The 19,272-nt window shown below is 41.5% G+C and overlaps 1 protein-coding gene across 1 annotated transcript in view; it reads right to left on the bottom strand.

Annotated features, from left to right (window-relative positions):
* LOC118387158 (ryanodine receptor 3-like) overlaps positions 1–19,272 on the bottom strand; it is a 308,396-nt gene that overhangs the window by 25,778 nt on the left and 263,346 nt on the right. Inside the window, exons 77-87 of the mRNA XM_052523336.1 lie at positions 18,842–18,901; positions 18,272–18,406; positions 15,874–15,986; positions 14,197–14,683; positions 10,711–10,724; positions 9,836–9,887; positions 9,397–9,456; positions 8,526–8,625; positions 5,818–5,897; positions 5,383–5,459; positions 5,061–5,134 (exon numbers count right to left, since the gene is read on the bottom strand). Of these exons, the coding sequence (XP_052379296.1) occupies positions 5,061–5,134; positions 5,383–5,459; positions 5,818–5,897; positions 8,526–8,625; positions 9,397–9,456; positions 9,836–9,887; positions 10,711–10,724; positions 14,197–14,683; positions 15,874–15,986; positions 18,272–18,406; positions 18,842–18,901 (1,252 nt within the window). The remainder of the gene's footprint in view (positions 1–5,060; positions 5,135–5,382; positions 5,460–5,817; positions 5,898–8,525; positions 8,626–9,396; positions 9,457–9,835; positions 9,888–10,710; positions 10,725–14,196; positions 14,684–15,873; positions 15,987–18,271; positions 18,407–18,841; positions 18,902–19,272) is intronic.

Here is a 19,272-nt window from a genome sequence, read left to right as displayed (position 1 = left end):
CCAAAAAGGGTTCTCCATTTGGGGAAAGGTGAAGAACCCTCTTGGAAACCTTTTTTTTTTCTAAGAGTATGGGTCTGGGTTTGTGTTGCACACAACACCCTTGCTGTATCCAAAGTGCTGATTGTGAAAACTGAAATGAATATTGTGAAACACCAGGACATTTCAGGAAGCTGAAGGTTAGCCAGGTAACTTTCACATATAGCATCTAGTATAAGAACAAGACAAGAACACAGGGAACCCGTTTTTAAGAAGATCATAACACAATAATGGAATGTTCTCCACTTAGAATCATCAAGCGATTCCAAGGTTCCATTTCACAGTACTTCACAATCTTGGGAATTCCAAGTATTTGAATACTGCATTCCATTTCTGGATCAGCTACGTCATCCACGTGAAAGTTAAACACAGCTTTGTGAAATAGGCCCCAAGTCCAAAGCACATCAAAGCTTTGCTTTAGCTGTGGACAAGTCTACAAATCATAACCTCTTCAAAGACGTTGATCGCCTGATAGGAGTATCAGTAGCAGAATGTAGATTAGTGATGCAGAGTTAGTATCATAAAGAAAAAGTTAACAACTACCACTAATAACAGGCATTTATAAAGTAAATCTAGAATTTGACGTCTATATTTTATGCATGCATGTTGCATGAATGTACCTCCCTGTAGACCAGAGCAATGAGTTAATGCTTCCAGGTCATCAGGTCAATGAGGCAGGAGAGGTGAAGGTGAGAGAGGGACGATTATGAGCGGTTATGAGAGGATCTTTATTTACCCCGCTGACTGTTGACTGCCATCGATGAGTATTAATGATAGGAGAAGACAAGACACAACAAACAGACGTAAGCAAGAGAAGACATATAACCTTTTTTTTTTAAAGGAGAAGAGAAAAAAAAGTTTAAAAGACAGATGTCTATAGGCCTCATTATGGGCGTGATGTTAAAATGAAGGTGTTTAGGGGAGAGTTATAAAGTGGTATGATATTTAGTGAGTATTTAGGATATTAGTGGAAAATACTACAGTTAACCTATCAAAACGTAAAAATATACAGCAGGGAGAACTGGAGGATAAAGGTGTGTTATGTGTGTGGGATGAGGTGTGTTAGGAGAAAGTGTGTGTGTGTGGGATGAGGTGTGTTAGGAGAAAGTGTGTGTGTGTGTGTGGGATGAGGTGTGTTAGGAGAAAGTGTGTGTGTGTGGGATGAGGTGTGCTAGGAGAAAGTGTGTGTGTGTGTGTGGGATGAGGTGTGCTAGGAGAAAGTGTGTGTGTGTGTGGGGATGAGGTGTGCTAGGAGAAAGTGTGTGTGTGTGTGGGATGAGGTGTGTTAGGAGAAAGTGTGTGTGTGTGTGGGATGAGGTGAGTTAGGAGAGAGTGTGTGTGTGTGGGATGAGGTGAGTGAGAAAGTGTGTGTGTGTGTGTGTGGGATGAGGTGTGCTAGGAGAAAGTGTGTGTGTGTGGGATGAGGTGTGTTAGGAGAAAGTGTGTGTGTGTGTGGGGGATGAGGTGTGCTAGGAGAAAGTGTGTGTGTGTGTGGGATGAGGTGTGTTAGGAGAAAGTGTGTGTGTGTGTGTGTGTGTGTGTGGGATGAGGTGTGTTAGGAGAAAGTGTGTGTGTGTGGGATGAGGTGAGTTAGGAGAAAGTGTGTGTGTGTGTGTGTGTGTGTGTGTGGGATGAGGTGTGTTAGGAGAAAGTGTGTGTGTGTGGGATGAGGTGTGTTAGGAGAAAGTGTGTGTGTGTGGGATGAGGTGAGTGTGGTAATGTGACCGAGAAGGCTTGTAATCAAGCTAATGCTGCACCATGTGTTAGGTTTCTACTACTTCAGGATGGAGGAAACCCCCCCTGCTTCCAATTTAGGAGTCACAATATCTCTTGGAAAGGCTTTTAGTGCTTGTAGGGTATTTGTACGTAACCTGACAACATGGAGAGTGTAGATATGTTGATAACTACTGCACTTCTGAACAGCTTAGATTCCTAAACCTGATGAACCCGAACAGCTTAGATTCCTAAACCTGATGAACCCACTGAACAGCTTAGATTCCTAAACCTGATGAACCCGAACAGCTTAGATTCCTAAACCTGATGAACCTGAACAGCTTAGATTCCTAAACCTGACGAACCCGAACAGCTTAGATTCCTAAACCTGATGAACCCGAACAGCTTAGATTCCTAAACCTGATGAACCTGAACAGCTTAGATTCCTAAACCTGACGAACCCGAACAGCTTAGATTCCTAAACCTGATGAACCCGAACAGCTTAGATTCCTAAACCTGACGAACCCGAACAGCTTAGATTCCTAAACCTGATGAACCCGAACAGCTTAGATTCCTAAACCTGACGAACCCGAACAGCTTAGATTCCTAAACCTGATGAACCCGAACAGCTTAGATTCCTAAACCTGACGAACCCGAACAGCTTAGATTCCTAAACCTGATGAACCCGAACAGCTTAGATTCCTAAACCTGACGAACCCGAACAGCTTAGATTCCTAAACCTGATGAACCCGAACAGCTTAGATTCCTAAACCTGACGAACCCGAACAGCTTAGATTCCTAAACCTGATGAACCCGAACAGCTTAGATTCCTAAACCTGATGAACCCGAACAGCTTAGATTCCTAAACCTGACGAACCCGAACAGCTTAGATTCCTAAACCTGACGAACCCGAACAGCTTAGATTCCTAAACCTGACGAACCCGAACAGCTTAGATTCCTAAACCTGACGAACCCGAACAGCTTAGATTCCTAAACCTGATGAACCCGAACAGCTTAGATTCCTAAACCTGATGAACCCGAACAGCTTAGATTCCTAAACCTGACGAAACAACTGAACAGCTTAGATTCCTAAACCTGATGAACCCGAACAGCTTAGATTCCTAAACCTGACGAAACCGCTGAACAGCTTAGATTCCTAAACCTGATGAACCCGAACAGCTTAGATTCCTAAACCTGATGAACCCGAACAGCTTAGATTCCTAAACCTGATGAACCCACTGAACAGCTTAGATTCCTAAACCTGATGAACCCACTGAACAGCTTAGATTCCTAAACCTGATGAACCCGAACAGCTTAGATTCCTAAACCTGATGAACCCGAACAGCTTAGATTCCTAAACCTGATGAACCCGAACAGCTTAGATTCCTAAACCTGACGAAACCACTGAACAGCTTAGATTCCTAAACCTGATGAACCCGAACAGCTTAGATTCCTAAACCTGATGAACCCGAACAGCTTAGATTCCTAAACCTGATGAACCCGAACAGCTTAGATTCCTAAACCTGATGAACCCGAACAGCTTAGATTCCTAAACCTGATGAAACTACTGAACAGCGTAGATTCCTAAACCTGATGAAACATTTGTTCAGAGATGTCACTACTTATTCATTCAGGTGAGTGACATTCATCCTGTATAACACATAGCGGGGTTGGGGTCAGTTACGGTTCAATTCAGGAAATGTAACTATATACTTCTACACTTTTTAATTAGGATTTTGGTTTACTTTCTGAAACGAAATGGAATTGACTCCAACACTGATAGGTATCATGCCACGAGGCCTTGCAGCCCTGATGACGGTCTGGACAACAACAGGTTAATCACATGGATCCTGACTCTACCACTACTGCAACACAAGCAGTAAAAACAACGTACACCAAAAATATCAAACATACAAGGTCAAATGCAATTTGATATTACTGTAGCTAGGAACATTCTTTCTGTAGATAATCTGATATTACTGTAGCTAGGGGCATTCTTTCTGAAGATATTCTGATATTACTGTAGCTAGGGGGCATTCTTTCTGAAGATAATCTGATATTACTGTAGCTAGGGGGCATTCTTTCTGAAGATAATCTGATATTACTGTAGCTAGGGGCATTCTTTCTGAAGATAATCTGATATTACTGTAGCTAGGGGGCATTCTTTCTGAATATAATCTGATATTACTGTAGCTAGGGGCATTCTTTCTGAAGATAATCTGATATTACTGTAGCTAGGGGGCATTCTTTCTGAAGATAATCTGATATTACTGTAGCTAGGGGGCATTCTTTCTGAAGATAATCTGATATTACTGTAGCTAGGGGCATTCTTTCTGAAGATAATCTGATATTACTGTAGCTAGGGGGCATTCTTTCTGAAGATAATCTGATATTACTGTAGCTAGGGGGCATTCTTTCTGAAGATAATCTGATATTACTGTAGCTAGGGGGCATTCTTTCTGAAGATAATCTGATATTACTGTAGCTAGGGGCATTCTTTCTGAAGATAATCTGATATTACTGTAGCTAGGGGGCATTCTTTCTGAAGATAATTTGACACGAACATGTAAAACACGGCAGAGAGAGACAAGACAAATTACATGCTTCAGCATTAGCCATTTGGAAGGAGGTTGCTGATTTGCTGAGCAGTAAGTTAAATCTGTGCGTGTTGATCCCTGAAGTTTTAGATTCTCTGAGTAAAGACACGCTAAAACAGCAGCTACAATAGCTCTTGAACCTATTGCTGAGAAGAAGAGGAGAAAAAAGAAGCTCAACATGTTTTCTACGTAAAGATACTCCAAGTGTGAAACAGCAACCAAGAGAGCGAGACAACTCTTGGAACCTACAACTCTTGGAACCTACAACTCTTGGAACCTACAACTCTTGGAACCTACAACTCTTGGAACCTACAACTCTTGGAACCTACAACTCTTTGAACCTACAACTCTTGGAACCTACAACTCTTGGAACCTACAACTCTTGGAACCTACAACTCTTGGAAGCTACAACTCTTGGAACCTACAACTCTTGGAACCTACAACTCTTGGAACCTACAACTCTTTGAACCTACAACTCTTGGAACCTACAACTCTTGGAACCTACAACTCTTTGAACCTACAACTCTTGGAACCTACAACTCTTGGAACCTACAACTCTTGGAACCTACAACTCTTGGAACCTACAACTCTTGGAACCAACGGCTGAAGGGAAAAGGGAAAAAAAATAAAACTACAATTGAACACTGAAATGTTAAACTACTTATTAAAGCTATGGGGTAGAACATCAGTTGGCCATCATTTCTCTTTACTTACAGGATCCTTCATCTGTCACCATCCCTAGACCTTCCGCTTTATTCTGTCTCTCAAAGGCATTTAAGTCCAGGACACTGTAAAGGGTATGGAGATAAGACACACAGTGAAAGAGAGAAATAGTACGCTGGGGATAAAGAATAAGAATGACATAAACCGTGGTCATAGGGACTACGAGGGTCCCTTCATCATGCCATTGGGTATAATCAACATGCTTATCGATAAATTACAATATTTTAATTGATCAAAAGTCTATTATCATTCCCAGGCAGTTCCCAGACGAGATCTGTCCTCTGGATTATTTGGGTAGCGTAGTCACGGTTACCTGCAGGACTGCATGAGGCCTGACAAACTCTTGAAAAAGCCTGCATCTCTTTTCTCTTTCAGATAATCCAGCATTTTCTGCAAAACAATGGAAAGTAAAACTAGCGTGTTTTCATGCACAGAAACCCTTGGTAAAACGTGATGATGTAATACATCTCTGGTATTGATGTGTAACATACACAGTAATACATCTCTGGTATTGATGTGTAACATACACAGTACTACATCTCTGGTATTGATGTGTAACATACACAGTACTACATCTCTGGTATTGATGTGTAACATACACAGTACTACATCTCTGGTATTGATGTGTAACATACACAGTAATACATCTCTGGTATTGATGTGTAATATACACAGTACTACATCTCTTGTATTGATGTGTAACATACACAGTAATACATCTCTGGTAATGTAATGTAGTCTATCTAACCTGCTGGACCAGCACGTTGCCTCCGTTGAGGATGGAGATGCCCAGTTTGAGGGTGCAGGTCACCATAGGACCTAGTCGACCTGGGGACAAAAGAGGAGTAGACTGAGCACCCAAGTTGTTAGCACAGTGCTAACCACAGATAGATGGCTAGAGTGAGACTTTGATTATGGTCTGCGAGATCATTCCACTGCATGAATGGGTTCATGAGTTTGGATTAAAATATTATCTGGGGGTGAACATGCTGTGTAGTACACAAGGCTCTGATGTTTCACCTGTACTGTAGATAAAGAACATCCTCACCTGTACTGTAGATAAAGAACATCCTCACCTGTACTGTAGATAAAGAACATCCTCACCTCCACTGTAGATAAAGAACATCCTCACCTGTACTGTAGATAAAGAACATCCTCACATTTACTGTAGATAAAGAACATCCTCATCTTTACTGTAGATAAAGAACATCCTCACCTGTACTGTAGATAAAGAACATCCTCACCTGTACTGTTGATAAAGAACATCCTCACCTGTACTGTAGATAAAGAACATCCTCACCTGTACTGTAGATAAAGAACATCCTCACCTGTACTGTAGATAAAGAACATCCTCACCTCCACTGTAGATAAAGAACATCCTCACCTGTACTGTAGATAAAGAACATCCTCACATTTACTGTAGATAAAGAACATCCTCACCTGTACTGTAGATAAAGAACATCCTCATCTTTACTGTAGATAAAGAACATCCTCACCTCCACTGTAGATAAAGAAAATCCTCACCTCCACTGTAGATAAAGAACATCCTCACCTGTACTGTAGATAAAGAACATCCTCACATTTACTGTAGATAAAGAACATCCTCATCTTTACTGTAGATAAAGAACATCCTCACCTGTACTGTAGATAAAGAACATCCTCACCTGTACTGTAGATAAAGAACATCCTCACATTTACTGTAGATAAAGAACATCCTCACCTGTACTGTAGATAAAGAACATCCTCACCTGTACTGTAGATAAAGAACATCCTCACCTGTACTGTAGATAAAGAACATCCTCACCTCCACTGTAGATAAAGAACATCCTCACCTGTACTGTAGATAAAGAACATCCTCACATTTACTGTAGATAAAGAACATCCTCATCTTTACTGTAGATAAAGAACATCCTCACCTGTACTGTAGATAAAGAACATCCTCACCTGTACTGTAGATAAAGAACATCCTCACATTTACTGTAGATAAAGAACATCCTCACCTGTACTGTAGATAAAGAACATCCTCACCTGTACTGTAGATAAAGAACATCCTCACATTTACTGTAGATAAAGAACATCCTCACCTGTACTGTAGATAAAGAACATCCTCATCTTTACTGTAGATAAAGAACATCCTCACCTGTACTGTAGATAAAGAACATCCTCACCTGTACTGTAGATAAAGAACATCCTCACCTCCACTGTAGATAAAGAACATCCTCACATTTACTGTAGATAAAGAACATCCTCACCTGTACTGTAGATAAAGAACATCCTCACCTGTACTGTAGATAAAGAACATCCTCACATTTACTGTAGATAAAGAACATCCTCACCTGTACTGTAGATAAAGAACATCCTCATCTTTACTGTAGATAAAGAACATCCTCACCTCCACTGTAGATAAAGAACATCCTCACCTCCACTGTAGATAAAGAACATCCTCACCTCTACTGTAGATAAAGAACACTCTCACCTGTACTGTAGATAAAGAACATCCTCACCTGTACTGTAGATAAAGAACATCCTCACATTTACTGTAGATAAAGAACATCCTCACCTCTACTGTAGATAAAGAACACTCTCACCTGTACTGTAGATAAAGAACATCCTCACCTCTACTGTAGATAAAGAACACTCTCACCTGTACTGTAGATAAAGAACATCCTCATCTTTACTGTAGATAAAGAACATCCTCACCTCCACTGTAGATAAAGAACATCCTCACCTCTACTGTAGATAAAGAACACTCTCACCTGTACTGTAGATAAAGAACATCCTCACCTGTACTGTAGATAAAGAACACTCTCACCTGTACTGTAGATAAAGAACATCCTCACCTGTACTGCAGATAAAGAACATCCTCACCTGTACTGTAGATAAAGAACATCCTCACATTTACTGTAGATACAGAACATCCTCACCTGTACTGTAGATAAAGAACATCCTCACCTGTACTGTAGATAAAGAACATCCTCACCTGTACTGTAGATAAAGAACATCCTCACCTGTACTGTAGATAAAGAACATCCTCACCTGTACTGTAGATAAAGAACATCCTCACCTGTACTGTAGATAAAGAACATCCTCACCTGTACTGTAGATAAAGAACATCCTCACCTGTACTGTAGATAAAGAACATCCTCACCTCCACTGTAGATAAAGAACATCCTCACCTGTACTGTAGATAAAGAACATCCTCACATTTACTGTAGATAAAGAACATCCTCACCTGTACTGTAGATAAAGAACATCCTCACCTCCACTGTAGATAAAGAACATCCTCACCTTTACTGTAGATAAAGAACATCCTCACATTTACTGTAGATAAAGAACATCCTCACCTGTACTGTTGATAAAGAACATCCTCACATTTACTGTAGATAAAGAACATCCTCACCTGTACTGTAGATAAAGAACATCCTCACCTGTACTGTAGATAAAGAACATCCTCACCTTTACTGGCGCTGATCATCTGTAGCACCATCTCAGCAGCCCCGCGGGCGTGGAGCCTGGCCTGCTGGTACAAGATCTTCTGTTTCTCCATCTCCTTCTCCTGTGGGCCCAAAGTGGAATGGCGGATCATTTAATGATCATACGCAAAGAAAAGCCAAACTCTCTACAGCAGTCAGCCGTAGTCTCTGTTCATTAAAAACCCGTCCTCATAGTTCATACGTCGATTGTCTATAATCCTGAGGGGTTAAAATACACAATCAAACATAATCTCTGAGAGACATTCACACATGTCACAGGAAAGTGGCAACATCAACGGTCTTACAGCTGCTGGATACAGAAGGACAAAGCTGATGTATAAAAGATACAGTACTGAAAGGTTGAATGGAACATGGTTGTCACAGCGACAATGACATTTCAACCATTGGCTGGTCTTTGTCAGCTGACACCGTAGACATGGGAAGTTATCAGTTGTAGCCAGTGCTGTTGATTAAAATCCTGTCTCATCTCGGTCTCATCATCTACAAGTCAGATATTTATCAAGGCTAAAAGGCACAGACTGGGTTCAGACAGATTCAGACTGGGTTCAGACAGATTCAGACTGTGTTCAGACAGATTCAGACTGGGTTCAGAGAAATTCAGACTGGGTTCAGACTGGGTTCAGACAGATTCAGACTGGGTTCAGACAGATTCAGACTGGGTTCAGACTGTGTTCAGACAGATTCAGACTGGGTTCAGACAGATTCAGACTGGGTTCAGACAGGGTTCAGACAGATTCAGACTGGGTTCAGACTGGGTTCAGACAGATTTGATTAAAAAGTATCTAAGGCTTTAAGCCTGGGGGTTAGTGATAGAAGGACAGACAGGTTGAAACCTCAAATGTCTTCTCTTTCCCCTCTTCCTCTTCTTCCTCCTCTTCATCCTCTGCACAACTCTGAGGAGATAGAGGAGGAACATGTTATAGTTAGGACAACTGTGCATTAACTGATAATTATTTTTATTTAACTCGGCATGTCAGTTAAGAACACATTCTTATTTTCAATGACGACCTAAGAACAGTGGGTTAACTGCCTTGTTCAGGGACAGAACGACAGATTTTTACCTTGTCAGCTCGGGGATTCGATTATGAACCCACTACTTCAGTCGGATTATGAAAGTATGTGTTTACACAGGCAGCCCAGTTCTGATCTTTTGCCACTAATTGAACTTTTGACCAATCAGATCAGATGTTTTGCCAATAGTTGGGCAACAGATGAGAACTGGGCTGCCTATGTAAATGCAGCCAAAGTGTGCTCAAATTTTCAGTTGCGTACCTTTGCCATCATGTCTGCATACGCAATATATAACGGATCTTCTTCCAGGAAGCTGGAGAGAATAACATATTATCCAATCATTATCATGACTTGTATCAGGTTTGTAAAGTAAACAAACACAAATAAGTTAAGATCACACAATTCTTTGTATTTAAGTAAGATTTAAAAAAAACACTTGTTCACTAGGTTGATTGATTAATTGATCGATTGAGTGATTGACTCAATGTCAAAATAAAAGGTTAAATAAAAAACATTGGTTGATTGCAGTGATGTAAAGTACTTAAGTTAAAATACTTTAAAGTACTACTTAAGTAGTTTTTTGGGTATCTGTACTTTACTATTTATATTTTTGACAACTTTGACTTTTGCTTCCCTACATTCCTAAAGAAAATGATGTACTTTTTACCTCATACTTTTTCCCTGACAGCCAAAAGTACTCATTACATTTTGAATGATTACTGTAGCAGGACAGAAAAGTGTCCAATTCGCACACTTATCAAGAGAATATCCCTGGTCATCCCTACTGCCACTGATCTGGTGGACTCACTAAACACAAATCCTCAGTTTGTAAATGATGTCTGAGTGTTGGAGTGTGACCCTGGCTACCCGTCAATAAATAAAAAACAAGAAAATTCTGTAGGAATTTTAAATTATTTTTACTTTTACTTTTAATAAGTATATTTCAAAAAATACATTTACTTTTGATACTTAAGTATATTTAAAACCAAATACTTTAAAACTTTTACTGTATTAGTATTTTACTGGGTAACTGTAATTTTACTGGAGCCATTTTCTACTAAGGTATATTTACTTTTACTCAAGTATAAGTATTGTGTACTTTCTCCACCACTGATTGATTGGTCATTCCCTCCTACCTTCTCTCTGTGAGGGGTTATCTCTGTTCCTAACCTGGCTTTCCACTAGATCTTCAGGGGTTTTCTGTTCACAGACATCCCCTGCTGAAGGGTTATAAACCTGGCCTTTCCACTAGAGGGTTAAATGGGGTTATCTGGATCTTTCAACCTCTCCTCTTTCCTCCTCCTTTCCACTAGATCTTAAATTGGGGTTTCTCTGTTCAACCTGACATCCACTAGAGACTACACCCTGCTGGTTAAATACAGGGTTATCTCTGTTCTAACCTGTTCTGAACCTGGCCTTTCCACTAGAGACTGGTTAAATACAGGGGTTATTATGTTCTAACCTGTTTCCACTAACCTGTTCCTAACCTGGTCTTTCCACTAGAGACTACACCCTGCTGGTTAAATTCTCTGTTCCTAACCTGGTCTTTCCACCCTGCTGGTTAAATACAGGGGTTATCTCTGTTCCTAACCTGGTCTTTCCACTAGAGACTGGTTAAATACAGGGGTTATCTCTGTTCCTAACCTGGTCTTTCCACTAGAGACTGGTTAAATACAGGGGTTATCTCTGTTCCTAACCTGGTCTTTCCACTAGAGACTACACCCTGCTGGTTAAATACAGGGGTTATCTCTGTTCCTAACCTGGTCTTTCCACTAGAGACTACACCCTGCTGGTTAAATACAGGGGTTATCTCTGTTCCTAACCTGGTCTTTCCACTAGAGACTACACCCTGCTGGTTAAATACAGGGGTTATCTCTGTTCCTAACCTGGCCTTTCCACTAGAGACTGGTTAAATACAGGGGTTATCTCTGTTCCTAACCTGGTCTTTCCACTAGAGACTACACCCTGCTGGTTAAATACAGGGGTTATCTCTGTTCCTAACCTGGTCTTTCCACTAGAGACCTGGGGTTATCTCTGTTCCTAACCTGGTCTTTCCACTAGAGACTTCCAGGTCTTTCCAGAGATTTAAATACAGGGGTTATCTCTGTTCTGGTTTCCAAATGCTGGTTAAATAGGGTTATCTCTGTTCCTAACCTGGCCTTCCCACTAGAGACTACACCCTGCTGGTTAAATACAGGGGTTATCTCTGTTCCTAACCTGGCCTTTCCACTAGAGACTGGTTAAATACAGGGGTTATCTCTGTTAACCTGGACTTTCCACTAACCACCCTGGGTTAAATTTCCACTAGAGACTACACTCTGCTGGTTAAATAAATACAGGGTTATCTCTGTTCCTAACCTGGTCTTTCCACTAGAGACTACACCCTGCTGGTTAAATACAGGGGTTATCTCTGTTCCTAACCTGGTCTTTCCACTAGAGACTGGGTTATCTCTGTTCCTAACCTGGTCTTTCCACAGGGGGTTATCTCTGTTCCTAACCTGGCCTTTCCAGAGACTGGTTAAATACAGATCTCTGTTCCTACCTGGCACTAGAGACTACACCCTGCTGGTTAAATACAGGGGTTATCTCTGTTCCTAACCTGGTCTTTCCACTAGAGACGACACCCTGGTTAAATACAGGGTTATCTGGTTAAACCATGCTGGTTAAATTTACTCACCACTCAACATTGATCACATTATTACATTTAGTAATTATCTCTGAAGCTTTCCACTAGAGACTGGTTAAATACAGGGGTTATCTCTGTTCCTAACCTGACCCTTTTGAGACTACACTCTGAAATACAGGGGTTATCTCTGTTCCTAACGTTTCTGAACTCACCCTGAAATACAGGTCAGAGAGGGGGTTATCTTGGCTAATGGGTTGTTTAACACGCCATGCATGATCATGCCCATTATAGTCACACTGTTTATGGTGCATCCCATGCTAGCATGCTCAGATGAGGCCTGCAATGGTGGTAGTGATCCGGATTTTTACTGATGATTGTATCCATGAGAAGGACAGGATAGGGACACTGTCAAATGAATGGACCAGAGTATGATCCGTATGGCACATCGTAGGAAAAGTTTTTGAAAACAAAACTGTGTTCTAAGTACGGGGAATTCCTCTCCTTTTCACTCAGTTTCAAAATGTCGTCTTCCTACTGAACAATACCCATCACTGACAAAGCAGTATCAGTGTTAGAGAGGTCAATGATGAGTATAATGTCAAAATATGTTCGTTACTCACCAAATATGTACTTCCAGGAAATGTCTAAAACTGTACAAGCAATCTAACATATGCCTATTTGGCAGCTCAAATGTAATGAATGAGTTGGGGTAGACTTCCGAACCGTACAGTATAGCAGCCATAAGTGATTTACATTGGAGGTGCCGAATAGGCATTTTATCCCCCGGTTGCTATTGCATGTCTCATTGAGACCTTTTCTTTGGAAGCACATACCGGCCGTAACGGGAGTAAATGACGACTGTTGCTCAGTAACGAACATATTTTGACATTATCAAGCTTGCAGAGCTGTCTAATTGGGAGTTTGAATCATCTGAGATTATTATCAAGCTTCCAGAGCTGTCTAATTGGGAGTTTGAATCATCTGAGATTATTATCAAGCTTCCAGAGCTGTCTAATTGGGAGTTTGAATCATCGGAGATTATTATCAAGCTTCCAGAGCTGTCTAATTGGGAGTTTGAATCATCGGAGATTATTATCAAGCTTCCAGAGCTGTCTAATTGGGAGTTTGAATCATCGGAGATTATTATCAAGCTTCCAGAGCTGTCTAATTGGGAGTTTGAATCATCAGAGATTATTATCAAGCTTCCAGAGCTGTCTAATTGAGAGTTTGAATCATCGGAGATTATTATCAAGCTTCCAGAGCTGTCTAATTGGGAGTTTGAATCATCTGAGATTATTATCAAGCTTCCAGAGCTGTCTAATTGGGAGTTTGAATCATCGGAGATTATTATCAAGCTTCCAGAGCTGTCTAATTGGGAGTTAGAATCATCGCAGATTCCTGGGAGTTAAAGAGGAGACCTGTCATACTCACCGTCTCCATCACACAGATACTGGGCCAGCAGACTATTATGGGCCAGCAGACTATTATGGGCCAGCAGACTATTATGGGCCAGCAGACTATTATGGGCCAGCAGACTATTATGGGCCAGCAGACTATTATGGGCCAGCAGACTATTATGGTCCAAGAGATGCTGCACTACTAAATAAAGTGTGCGGACGATGATGATGATGATGATGATGATGATGATGATGAATGACGTGGTGTTGTTACATCGTGGCCTGCTCATTGTACATTCTTCCGTGTCGTGTTTTATGACATAATGCAGTACTGTATAAATATGTCTATCTATCCTTACAGCTGTACACCTATATATTTACAGAGAGATCAATGACATTTTCAATACTTGTCACAACTCTGCATGAATCCAGACTGAGATGTGCGCGAGCATGCTACCCGAAGACTTCACTTGATCACGTCAACATCAATCACTACAGACTTACAGTTACAGCAGAGACCGTACCGTACAACATCTAAATGGTCGACGTCAGACATCAAACATTTAACACCTATTGAGGGCTGTAGCCGCCCCTCTTACCACAGTAGTAGTAGTAGTAGTGGTGAGATAGCCCATGCCGTAGCCTGTTTTTCTAGCCACGTGCTTTGCTGCGGAGACAGAGCCATTGCTGCCACTGAGTCTCCTGAGGTTGAGCCTGTCATGTCTGTCAAGGCTCTGCCGGTAGCGAGCCACAAAGCTAGAGAGAGCGCGGGGGCCTCGGGAACCTCTGGGGGCCCAAGTCGAGGTCCCCGGACCCAGGCGGACCGGGAAGCGATCCCGATCCCGAAGTTGGACGGCGGGCATCGTGCTCAAGAGGCTGTCGGCGAAGAGGGCGGGTAGGGGTGCGGTGCCAACACAGGGCACAGGGGGCAAGGCTGAGGCTAGGGCTGAGGTGGTGGCAGACACCATCGCAACATGCCCAGTACTTACTGCCAGGTCCTGCACTAGCTTCTCCTCAAAGGAGTACTCCTCTGTCTCTATCCATAGTCTCACATAGCCCAACACGAAGAGGTTAATAGAACGATGCCTAGGGAAGGAGGGAGGAGAGGAGGAGGAGAGGAGAGGGAGAAGGGGAGTGGAAGATGGGGAAGGGGAGTGGAAGATGGGAGAATGAGATTAAGGTGTGTCCAAGTAGATTTTGGAAGAGGGAGGAGTAAGGAAGGAGAGATGTGAGGGTGTAACAGGAAGGAAGAGCATTCCAGGGTGGTGATTGGTCGATATGGGAGCTGGCTCTTCTGACTGGTCATCCTTGATGGCTTAATTAGCATACAGAAACTGGCTGAGGATGTTGTTAAAATTATATCTAAAAACACTGAACACTGTATTCAAATATTATTTCAGTTAATAAATGATACATAAAGCTAAAAAAAAAACATTCATAATGTTACTCAAATCACATGAGACAAAACATTCCACGATTCTAAGACATAATGACAATGATGATCTTTATGTAAACAAGCTAAATGCTTCCTGGATTGCTCATTGATTGACCACTGATTGGTTGTTAGCTGAGGCTGACCAATCAGAATCAACAGTGCAGTAAACTGGAGGTAGGTTGTGGTAGGTGCAGTAGGTAGGTGGTGTTGACTGTTCGGTCAGCCCACAGTCTGGAGGATAAGATGGAGGAGGGGAGAGAGGTGAAGCATTCACCTAGCCTGGGTGCCAGTCTGTTTGCCATGACAATTCCACGAGGAGTTGGCAAGAGAACAGCAACAGACGAACACTCAGGCTAGCATTCAGCCTGGACGTTTCACATTACCGTTAATACGGAGAACAGGCGGTCAAAATTTGATTCGGCGAACGTCTTTTCCAGCCAAACGTACCGATAGCCGTTCAGGAAGTAATTGTTAATTTTGTATCTGAGGAAAAAGGTGTTGAAGGTGGTGTGCAACAGAGAGAAATAACAGAGAGGAAGGACAAGGTTAGGGAGGTGGAGAGGGAGATAGTTAACAGCATGCCACCAACTTCACCGAGAGATAACAGAGATACAGGACTGGAACGTCACGTTTTGATTCGATGGAGACAATAGCACCATGTATGACGACTGAGGACTTTTTTTCTGGGGATAGTTGTCGTCACAGCTACAAAGTCTCAAACTCATATTCATTTTACGTATCTCATTTAGTTGACAGAGACAACTTAGGCCTCCAGTTTTTCCATCAGGGTACCTCTAATTGTCCTGAGTCGTATGTAAGTGTGATTAGAAGTCTGTCTTACCTGGGGAGGTTGTAGAGAGGAGCCATACGGAAGCAGGCCACCACGGCACGCTTACGTTGTTTGGACAGCAGCTTCTGAAACACACACTTCTTCATCCTCAGAGGCTGCTCCACCTAGAGGGCAAAACATTACGTCTCAAAACATGACGTCTTACGGACATTACGTCTTATGGACATAATAATAATATAATATATGCCATTTAGACGCTTTTATCCAAAGCGACTTACAGTCATGTGTGCATGTATGGGTGGTCCCGGGAATCGAACCCATACCCTGGCGTTACAAGCGCCATGCTCATGGCTACCACATGACATTACGTCTCATGGACATTACGTCTCATGGACATTACATCTTATGGACATTATGTCTTATGAACATTACGTCTTATGGACATTACGTCTCAAAACATTACGTCTCAAAACATTACGTCTCAAAACATTACATCTTATGGACATTACGTCTTACGGACATTACGTCTCATGGACATTACGTCTTATGGACATTACGTCTTATGGACATTACGTCTCATGGACATTACATCTTATGGACATTACGTCTTATGGACATTACGTCTTACGGACATTACGTCTCATGGACATTACATCTTATGGACATTACGTCTTATGGACATTACATCTTATGGACATTACATCTTATGGACATTACGTCTCAAAACATGACGTCTTATGGACATTACGTCTCAAAACATTACGTCTTACGGACATTACATCTTATAGACATGACGTCTCATGGACATTACGTCTTATGGACATTACATCTTATGGACATTATGTCTTATGGACATTACGTCTTATGGACAATACATCTTATGGACATTACATCTTATGGACATTATGTCTTATGGACATTACGTCTTATGGACATTACGTCTTATGGACATTACGTCTCAAAACATGACGTCTTACGGACATTACGTCTCATGGACATTACATCTCATGGACATTATGTCTTATGGACATTACGTCTTATGGACATTACGTCCTATGGACATTACGTCTTACGGACATTACGTCTCATGGACATTACGTCTCATGGACATTACGTCTCATGGACATTACATCTTATGGACATTACGTCTTATGGACATTACGTCTTATGGACATTACGTCTCAAAACATTACATCTCAAAACATTACGTCTTACGGACATTAAGTCTCAAAACATTACATCTTATGGACATTACGTCTTATGGACATTACGTCTCATGGACATTACATCTTACGGACATTACGTCTCATGGACATTACGTCTCATGGACATTACGTCTCAAAACATTACATCTTATGGACATTACGTCTTATGGACATAACGTCTTACGGACATTACATCTCAAAACATTACGTCTCATGGACATTACATCTTATGGACATTACGTCTCATGGACATTACATCTTATGGACATTACGTCTTATGGACATTACATCTTATGGACATTACATCTTATGGACATTACGTCTTATGGACATTACGTCTTATGGACATTACATCTTATGGACATTACGTCTTATGGACATTACGTCTCAAAACCTTACGTCTTACGGACATTACGTCTCAAAACATGACGTCTTATGGACATTACGTCTCAAAACATTACATCTCATGGACATTACATCTTATGGACATGACGTCTCAAAACATTACGTCTTACGGACATTACGTCTCAAAACATGACATCTTATGGACATTACGTCTTACGGACATTACGTCTCATGGACATTACGTCTTATGGACATTACATCTTATGGACATTATGTCTTATGGACATTACGTCTTATGGACATTACATCTTATGGACATTACATCTTATGGACATTACGTCTTATGGACATTACGTCTTATGGACATTACGTCTTATGGACATTACGTCTTATGGACATTACGTCTTATGGACATTACATCTTATGGACATTACGTCTTATGGACATTACGTCTTACGGACATGACGTCTTATGGACATTACGTCTTATGGACATTACATCTTATGGACATTACATCTTATGGACATTACGTCTTATGGACATTACATTTTATGGACATTACGTCTCATGGACATTACGTCTCATGGACATGACATTTTATGGACATAACATCTTATGGACATTACATTTTACGGGACATTACGTGTTATGGACATTACGTCTCGAAACATTCTTCTGTGGATGTCACTTTGACTCTTATAATCCACACTTTGATTTATAATCCACACTTTGACTGTTATAATTCTATTACTAAATCCTTATTCTGTACTTTGTATTTGATGCTGTGTTTGTAAACAGGGCACCCTTGTAAAAGAGACATATGTCTCAGTGAGAAAATCATGTCATCACGTAGTAAACAACAGACTTTATAGAGTTGTAACTGTTGACTGTAAGGGTACCTGCTCCAGGTGGAAGACTGCAGCGGAGATGCTTTGTATTCTGTCCACAGTCTGTTCTGGGTCTGCATGTTCCTCACTCCCCACCACCACATCCTTATACAGGTTCATCTGCCACTGCACTGCCAGGTCATCGGACTACACACACACACACACACACATACACATACACACACACACACACACACACACACACACACACACACACACACACACACACACACACACACACACACACACACACACACACACACACACACACACACACACACACACACACACACACACACACACACACACACACACACACACACACACACACACACACACACACACACACACACACATTAAACATGTTATAATTTGTCCATTTGCAATGTTAAACCATAGTAATACAGGTGAAGGAGTAATGTAGAGGTTACAGTCCACACTGTCCTGGTCTGCTGAATACACATGAAGGAGTAATGTAGAGGTTACAGTCCACACTTTCCTGGGGCGCAGAGAAATGACCAGGGGAGATACAAAGTACACACTGTGTGGAATATCAGATCATTTTACATTTCCCAAGCCTACCTTGTCCTGAAGATGTAGGTTCTCACGCAAGTGATCCTTCACCTCATCGTCTGTGTCTTTCTGTCGGAGGGAAACAGGATGGAGTGAGAAACTACTCGGAGTGATAGAATGGGTTAAAAACATTCCAAAATGGCTGGGGATAGCCCTGGATATCTGTGAATACAAAACGTAGCGGGATCACACATCAATACGCTACTTCACATGATCATTGAAGACTTTAGGAATATGACAGTATTGTATCTCACCAGACTATCTTATCTTGGCCAATGAGATGAGCTCCTGGTCTCCAGGGTTAGAGGGATAATGTAGTATAACTCACCAGACTGTATCTTATCTTGGCCAATGAGATGAGCTCCTGGTCTCCAGGGTTAGAGGGATAATGTAGTATAACTCACCAGACTGTATCTTATCTTGGCCAATGAGATGAGCTC

This window comes from Oncorhynchus keta, chromosome 8 (genome assembly GCF_023373465.1).
Source record: "Oncorhynchus keta strain PuntledgeMale-10-30-2019 chromosome 8, Oket_V2, whole genome shotgun sequence".
Taxonomy (NCBI): Eukaryota; Metazoa; Chordata; class Actinopteri; order Salmoniformes; family Salmonidae; genus Oncorhynchus; species Oncorhynchus keta.
The sequence above is the reverse complement of the archived record's forward strand: the minus strand, read 5'-3'. Positions and strand labels throughout refer to the sequence as shown.